Source organism: Rhinopithecus bieti, unplaced genomic scaffold, assembly GCF_001698545.2.
Source record: "Rhinopithecus bieti isolate Rb0 unplaced genomic scaffold, ASM169854v2 scaffold_29393, whole genome shotgun sequence".
NCBI classification, from domain to species: Eukaryota; Metazoa; Chordata; class Mammalia; order Primates; family Cercopithecidae; genus Rhinopithecus; species Rhinopithecus bieti.
Window position 1 is genome coordinate 1,132,834 of NW_016813642.1, and position 8,871 is coordinate 1,141,704.

Consider the following 8,871-nt stretch of genomic DNA (forward strand, 5'->3'; position numbering starts at 1 on the left):
CTCATTTTTTCTAGACTCGAAGCAAATTAACCATGGACTTTATACTTGTAATTAGTTAATAAGAAAAGCCATTGCCTAAAAGCAGTTATGTGTGTGTTATTCTTGACTTCAGGTATCTAATTTCTTCTATTCCAAGGTATTTAGTTCTAAGGTAACTAAAATAGTAATAGTGGTCTATTTAACTTTGAGACAAATGGTTCAAACTATCCTGTGTTGGGAAAAATTGATTTCTCCCCTCATCTGCAAAATATATACTCTAAGTGACACAGGAAATAAAAGCTACTCTTGCTTGTGCAAGGTTTACTTATGTCTGATAAGTCACTAAGAGTTAGACATTGTTATAAAATGAAGTAACTGCCACCTTATGACATGTTAAGTACTGCCTAAGCAGTTGTTAGTATTTTAAATTTGAGGGAGCTGGGATTTTATAAGAGAATGAGGAATCTAAATTTTCCTTTAAAAATACTTTTTCATCTTATAGACAGTGCCTAAGTTTAGATTTTGGCTTAAACTAAACTTAATTTTTAAAAAATATAATCATGTCAATGTGATAGGTGTGAATACAGAAAGATAGTGTAAGCCTCTATGGCAGAATCCTAATGGAGGCTGACTGTTTTTTAAAGGTAATAATTGGACTTTAAATAAAAAATTAAAAATCAATTGCCGTTTGTATGCTGCACCAATGTTCTTAATCCCATTCATGAAAACCAGTTTTAACAACCTAAACAACAAAATGAAACAAATCCCCAAAAGTGGAAGAGAAGACAAAAAAACATTGTCCATCAGAAATTGTAGCAGGATTATTCATTTATGAAGCTCTTTAGATTACATTTTTAATAAAAACTATGTTGTTATTAAAGCATCTTACATAAGATCAGATCATCTAAACAAATATTTTCATAACTGTTGTTAAGCATCACAAGGGGAGAAATTTTTGACGAATGTGCTCACAATTTTATTTCCAGCAGCCAGTTTGCCTAGCAACATAAGCAACAAAGTAGGTGCTTGATAAATACTTACTGGCTGGTGGTGGTGCCACATGTGGAAAGGCTCTCTTCATGAAAAAAGAAGAGTTGGGGAGAGGGGATTGGTCAAATAAATCTGTTAAAAGTTGAAGTTAAATAAGTCTGTTCCCCCATTACTTGTCAGAACCTTTACTATGCCACTGTAAGTTCCCAAACATAGCTTTTACAGTTTTTAATGGGATACCTATTAACCACAGAATAATAATGCTAAGAAAATTTGACCTATATCTCTGATTAACTTAAAATTCTTATTTCTCCCAATTTCTTCATGAAAGACAAAAGTAAACTATTGACACGTTTGTGTCTGATATAAATCATAAAAGGAAAGATAATTTAAAATTCTATAATCTACTATTGTGAAAAGAAAAGGTTCTCATTTAGAACTGAAAGGAGGAATAACTGCTTTCATATACTACAAAGTTATTTTTAAAATATCACTTTGGGGCAAGTAAAAATCAAGAGTAGAGATCAGTGACTAAGAAGTTACATGGGAAACTACGCTCCATCTACTGAAGTATTGAACAAACTTCAGAATTAGTATTTCAAGTAGTGAAGCACAGAATAAATGAGAACTTTATGGAACATATACAGGATCACAGATCAGATCGCTAATGTGAAAACCACAGTTCCACACTAAAACAGTTTCTAATGTACAGAATACCAGAGGCCATTTGCCATGGATGTCATCTCAGGCCTTGAGCAAGCAGGCCTACCCAAATGGTATCTTAGCAAACTGCCTCCCCAATTGCCTTATTCACTCACCAGCATCCATTAGCCAACTCCATGCTTTATCTTCCATAGATAAGATACAGCTTCTTCTTGCCATGGTGCCATGAAAAGGATCCAGAAGGTTCCCCTTAAACAACATTTCCTGAGTGACTGCTGCAGCACCAAGAGTAATGGATATGCCAGGTCAGCCACTTTTCCTTCCCAGCAATATTAGCAGCAGCAGCAGCAGCAGAAGCTGGAGCAGACCATTTAGACCCACCTCCTCGCAGGATGCTAGCCAAAGCATTCTTATTTACTCTACACCTACAGAGAGTTTGCCTGTATGTTTGCACCTTTTTCAGAGTGTCAAAACAGGTGTTTTCCTGTGATCATACTGACAATCTGCTCCCCAAACAAGGTGATGAATACACTGTTACTATGAAATTCCAAGTTTCTAATTCTATGGAAAAACATGCTCTTAAAAGTTTACTTCATTATAAGGAAGCCTTGATGAACTCTTTTTAAATTTTCATTCATCCTCCTCACTCCCAATAAGCAAATAATTGCCCTGAAATTTCCTGTTAATGAAAGAAAGAATGTTACCATATAAAATAAATGTCATATGCAATTTTGGTCATTTATTTCATAATATTCTATCTGCCATCTTGGCACAGAAACAATTTTAGTGAAAATCCTAATGTTTTCATAATCTACAATACTCCGAACTGATGGGAAAATACAGGTCTCAGACACTTATTTTACAGAAGCAGCAATGACTTCCTTGCTTCATGTTTCATTTCCATTTTGATGTTTTTGATTATTTGCTTTTCTTTCTAGTGGTGTTCGACTTAACCAGTGGCTACACTGTGGCTGGACAGGTAAGCAAGTTCCAACATTAACAATGCATTTACCTGACTGATTTATCCACAGTTAAAATCCTGTAGATATAAAAAGCCATCTACAGGTTTCTTTCTGTTATCTCAAAATAGGGTAAGTAAAAAAACAGGTTATTCTTTTCTTAATCATTTACCTATTAGAGAAAAATTATAAACACCAAAGCATGTGTTCTCTACACAGCAGAGAATAACACTCCTCATTAGCAAAACTAAAAACCCTATATAGGCAGATTCTAAGTATAATGTTTCTAATATGTAAGTACTGCATCACAGTGTTCACTTCATCATGACAGAATTAATAAAACAATAGCTAACACATACTGTAAACCCATTAAGTGCCAAGCACTGTTCTCTGGGCTTTATATGTGTTATCCCATTTAATTTTCACAACTCCTCCAAGGATTAGATATTAGTACTGCTCCCATTTTGGAAACAAGGAAACTGAGGCTTAGTTAGGTTACCTAACTTCTTCAAGGTCACAGTAATTTGAATCAAGAGTATACAGTTCTAGAGCTGGAGCTCTAAATTATTTCATTAAAACTCCACCACTGATTTTGATTTTCGTTTATTTGTATACTGCACATTTGTTAACAAGACAGAGATTTAAAAATGTTTACATAAAATTAAGATTTAATAACAGCAAATAACATCAATGGTAAGGTAACATTGTGTGCCCTGAAATTCCACAAATTCTTTACACGTATTAACTTATTAAGAGTCACAACAACCTAACAAGGTAGATACACTCCCATGTAATAGGGTATATATGATAAATCTGAGGCATATAATGTTACGTTGCCAAAAGTTATATAACTAAGGGGTAGTCAACATGAAATGTGGACCCAGAGAATGCAGCTCCTAAAATTGTGGTTTCATGCCCACCCTCTACTGCTGCTTGAAAACTGATGAAGTGTTACAACTCTTCAAAAAAGAGAGTAGGAAATGTTGTGGCTGGCCAGAACTCTGGTGGCAGAAGCATCTGATATCCCTGTCTTTTTTCAAAAACCTAATTGTGTACAAATATGTACACATACTTATCTTTTATGTGTCCATTTCTCTTAATGATATTTACTAGCTTAAGAAATTAACAAACATTTTATATGATTCTCAGATTTTCAAGTCAAGGAAAATTCAGTTTTCATATTATTTTTCAAGTGTATCTTATCTTTGGAGGCATTAACAGGGCAGTAACATTATTACCATCACAGTATCTGTCATTCTGTTTTGGGGGATTACCACTGCTGCCAATAATACTTATATTTCATTCCCATCCTTGGCAAATTAATTTAGCTACATGCAGGGTCCAGACAATGAGTTCAGAGAGAGCTTCAGAAAGCCAACGATCATCTGTAAGGTGTGGGCTGAAACTAACACTGGAGGAAGGTACTGCCGTGATTATTCAGCAGCTGAAATGACTTCCTTTAATTAGCTCTTGAGGACCCAAAGTAGGCCATCTGGGTAATTTCATACGGCTCAAATCAAGCACTTAGGTCCCCAAACATTAATACTGAGAAGCCAGAAGAATACTGAAACCAAGGTATTTCTTTAGTTTGGCAGCAAGTCTAACTCTCTGGGCTAATTTTGGCTATCTTCAGCTTCTTTTAAAATCTAACCTAATATAAACTAGCGTGCGCACACACACACACAACCATGAAAACTTTAGAGAGAAAATACTCTTATGGTGAAGGCACCTCCCCTCTGTCAGAATTTAGCCATAAGCTGTAAGAAATATAGCCATTTGGTGGCATTTACTAAAAAGAACTTATTTAGGTACCCATGTGGCATAGCTTGAGGTGATGTGTCATTTACAGTTTATTTACCTTCAATTATTTTTATAATCACAAGTTATCATAGAAGGAAGATGACAACTCTGTACCTAATTTCTAGATAACTACCTTTTGTGCAGAATTTCTTGGGTAGTCATGTTATATACTGCACCCACATAAGCTTGATTTACTCTTTTGCTAACAACAGCTTTAAATTTGTTTCAGTCTCCAACTTTAACACTGAATTTAAGCAAAAATTATTCAAAAATTCTAGAAAGCACATTTTGTCATCTTATGAGTGAGGAAAATAAAGTAACTCCACAGGCTTTTACATAAGATAGATCATAACAAATGATTTTTCTGACCTTGGTATTATCACGTGATAGACTAGGAGGAATCATAACTCTTTTATCCAGTCATATAAATAAATATAGATAGATAGATATAGACATACAGATTCTGACTGCTTAGCTTAACCACTATAGCTATAGTTTTTATTTCTTGCTGATGTCAATGGCAATGCAATCAACTGCATATAAGTTTCTGATCATTTTAACAAACTTCATTTTTAAAGAGATATCAAGGCCGGGAGTGGTGGCTCATGCCTGTAATCCCAGCACTTTGGGAGGCCGAGGCAGGTGGATCACTTGAGGTCAAGAGTTCGACACCAGCTTGGCCAACATAATGAAACCTGTCTCTACTAAAAATACAAAAATTAGCTGGGTGTGGTAGTGGGGAGCCTGTAATCCTAGCTACTTGGGAGACTGAGACTGGAGAATCACTTGAACTCAGGAGGCAGAGGTTGCTGAGATCATGCCACTGCACTCTAGTCTGGGCAATAGAGCAAAAACTCTGTCTCAATCAATCAATCAATCAATCAATAACATTTGAAGTAATATAAGTAAATGAGTAAGGTAACAGCTACTTATTCATCAACTCTTACTGGGTCTATTTCCTTTTATTTAATTCCTTGAACATGGCTTTACCTAGAAATAAATGAATTAATAAGCATAAACTCTAGGCCATACTTAGGTCAAAATAAGTGAAGTTACAGTGAGCTCCTCAGGTTCTTCTAGAAAGTAAACAACCCATCAATCTTTAATACTAAGTCATCTGAATATGAACTAGTATCCTAAAAGTGAAAAGCTCTAATGGTACATTACAAATTCCTGAGTCATTTTGTCCTCACAACTTTACGCTTTAAATAAAACTGGCTAAAGAAAATCTACAAGTGACTCAGTATGACTTAGTGTTTCCAAACCAGGAAAAGGAAGGACTTTCAGTGTTTGAGATAAGGTTTTTTTCTCTAGTTTGGAAAATAAACATTTCCTATTCAGTTATGCCCAGGGGTAGGGTGTGTGGGTGTGGGGGTGTGTGTGTGTGTATGTGTGTGTGTGTAGGGGAAGGAATGTCTGTGTGAGTATGAGAAGAGCAGGAACGAGGGAGTGAGGGATTAAGACAGGGAGGAGAGAGGGAGACGGGAGGGAAAGAGAGAGAAAAGGAGAAAAAGAGATTATTTTTTATTAGTATTTGGTGTTCATGTAAAATGGTTATTTTCTGCAAGAATCAGAAGTTGCCTCAGCAAATTATGTGTAAGTGAGCCATGGAAGCATTGCATTTGTAATAAAATCAGTGGGAATGGCTTACCTGACTGTATACAGTAGATACTCCTTATCTATGGGGAATACATACCAAGACTCCCAGAGGATGCCTGAAACCATGGACAGTAACAACCAACCCCTAAATATACTATTTTTTTCTATACATACCTACAATAAAGTTTAATTTATAAATTATGCCCAGTAAGTGATTAACAATAACTATAATAAAACAGAACAATTATACTGTAATAAAAGTTACGTGAATATGGTCTCTATTGCTTTCTCTGTCTCAAAATATCTTATCGTGTTGTACCACAGGTAACTGAAACTGCAGAAAGTGAAACTGCAGATAAGGGGGGATTACTGTACTGCATTCTGTACTGCATTTCCATGAATCCAGTGACACAGAGTGATGTATTCCATGTCATTATATCAAATAATAATCTTAGGTGTCTAAATTAGACTAAATTTTTTATTTCAATAGGCATAAGCCATTTTCTGCATCTAAATGAAAGCAGCATTTTTTTCCCGGATATAAAATGGGCAGATTTTCGTCCTAGGGTCATGCTATGATAACCCCAGAGGTGGCAAGCATAGTGGCTCAAGCCAGTAATCCCAGGACTTTGGGAGGCTGAGGCAGGAGGATCACTTAAAGCCAGGAGTTCGAGATAACCCCAGAATTATCTACTTTATTTAAAGTACATTTTAGCTGGGCAGTGGTGTGCATGTGTAGTCCCAGATACTTGGGAAAGTAAGGCAGAAGGATCACTTGAACCCAGAAATTTGAGACTAGCCAGGACAACCCAGAATCAGTCTCCTAAATAAATAAAATACCTAAGAACACGTGGTTGAAAACGTGTTCAGCAAAATCTGTTCCACTAATGTCCCTAATAATCACATCAGTAGAGACCAGGGATTAATGAGAATACCAATAAACACACACATACATACACACACATGAACACACAATGTTTACTTTCTTGTTTTCTGTTATAAGGATTGCTAAATATTTTTGTATGATATAGACAGTTACAATTTATGTTTTTTAGAGAATTCATAGAAATAATCCTTAAAATATTTAGAGATCGGTACTCCTTTGTCAGATAAATAAATGCAAAAGTGAAAATTATTTCAAACCAAATAGCACATATATCCCATGATATCTACAATGCTTTTATTTTATCCATCACTTGAAAGTAAAATAACTTTGGCTGGTTTTGAAAGAAATATATATATGTTTCTTGAGACAGGGTCTTGTTTCATTGTCCAGGCTGGAGTGCAATGGTTGATCATGGCTCACTGCATCCTCGACTTCCCAAGCACATGCAATCCTCCCACCTCAGCCTCCTGAGTAGCTGTGACTACAGGTGCTCACCACCATGCGTGGCTAATTTTTTTTCTTTTCTTATCTTTTTGGTAGAGACAGAGTCTCACTATGTTCCTTGAGGTGGTCGCAAACTCCTGGGGTCAAGTAATCTCTTGCCTTGGCCTCAGAAATATATTTTCTTCATTTGCATTTTACATTGCTGTCTGACTGAAATCAATTCAGCTCCACAAAGGAGTAAATATAATTCTTTTTATTTTAACAGGCATTTTATAATCCCTAACAAAACATTTTCTCCATTTTTTTCTTATTAATATAAACTTTAAATTTTGATATTAAATGCTACCAGTATTATTCCTTTTTCAAAGCCCAGTTTAGCTCCCAAATGAGCTCATATCTGTCTTTTAGCCCTAGCACTTCCAGTTCCACATTCCTGTTTAAAGTACTTCATTCCCCTGCCCCCTACCTACTTTTTTCCTTCCAGAAGTGACTAATCTTCCTGTTATTCTACTCTGTCAGTTTTTCCCCTAGTATTCTTTTTATGTTGCATAATGTTTACTTTTCACTAGGTCCTTCTATAATTTTACTACTGTCTCCCTTGGTACTAGCCTTCCGTTTTCAACAGATTAAAATAGCCAATATTTATGTATTAGCAAACTTTTCTGTCAAGTTTTGTGCTGTTCAGATTAAGCTATTTCCTCAAGTCAAAAATACAACTACTCTTTTGATAGAGTAAATATTGTTTTAAAAAAAAACCCATGTGTTGATCTTCAAAGTTACATTCAGTATAAGTTTTAGAATTAACAGATATCACAATTAAAGGGCTAAGATTTCAAACTTCCTGATAAGGTACTCCAGCAAAGCAAGCAAAATGTCACTCCTTTTAAAGATCTCCTTCTTCCTAGTACTTCTCCGTAACGTCATAAAGCATGTTAGCAAAGTCTTATTAAATATAATGTAAACTTTTTACATCCTTCTAGTTTTAGTTATAAAATACATTTTAATTACATGTTTGCCTCTACCCTAATCTCAAATAACTATAACAGCTATATCACATTATCTGAACATAAGTAAAAGCTGAATTTCTGCTATAGAGAAAACATCTCAGAAGATTTTTAGAATTATAATAATTACTTAATTACCTATATTCTAAAATTCACAGCATAGTATCACATACCTAATAAAATAACAACATAACATAACCCCAGATTAATAGTGTATCTTTTGGTGGATTCAATATTATATCATATTTTTTGTGTCAGTCACAGGATCCTTTGGAGAAAATAGTGTTACTAGTCTTATTTACATTTTCTATCAATATAAAACATTCACAACCCTTTAGAAACTGTACATTTACTAAAATCCAAAATTACCCTAATAAATCTTGGCAAAACACACTATAGGAGATAAAGACATTCCTAAAATTTCATTCTCATTTACTGAAAATAGAAGTCGAATTAAATTCAAATGTTTGCTCACATTAAAATAGCACAGAATCTTATAATTTACTTTTAATCTTGGAGGAATTATCGTTATTCTCTCGTCAATTCT

The 8,871-nt window shown here is 34.8% G+C and overlaps 1 protein-coding gene across 26 annotated transcripts in view; it reads right to left on the bottom strand.

Annotated features, from left to right (window-relative positions):
- MBNL1 (muscleblind like splicing regulator 1) overlaps positions 1–8,871 on the bottom strand; it is a 219,033-nt gene that overhangs the window by 127,965 nt on the left and 82,197 nt on the right. For 4 of the 26 annotated variants that reach the window (XM_017848834.1, XM_017848832.1, XM_017848840.1 and 1 more), the window contains exon 2: positions 1,788–1,907. The exons of the other annotated variants lie outside the window; for them this stretch is intronic. In XM_017848834.1, coding sequence (XP_017704323.1) covers positions 1,788–1,793 — 6 coding nt within the window. In that variant the 5' untranslated portion in view covers positions 1,794–1,907. The remainder of the gene's footprint in view (positions 1–1,787; positions 1,908–8,871) is intronic. 26 annotated transcript variants of the gene reach the window in all.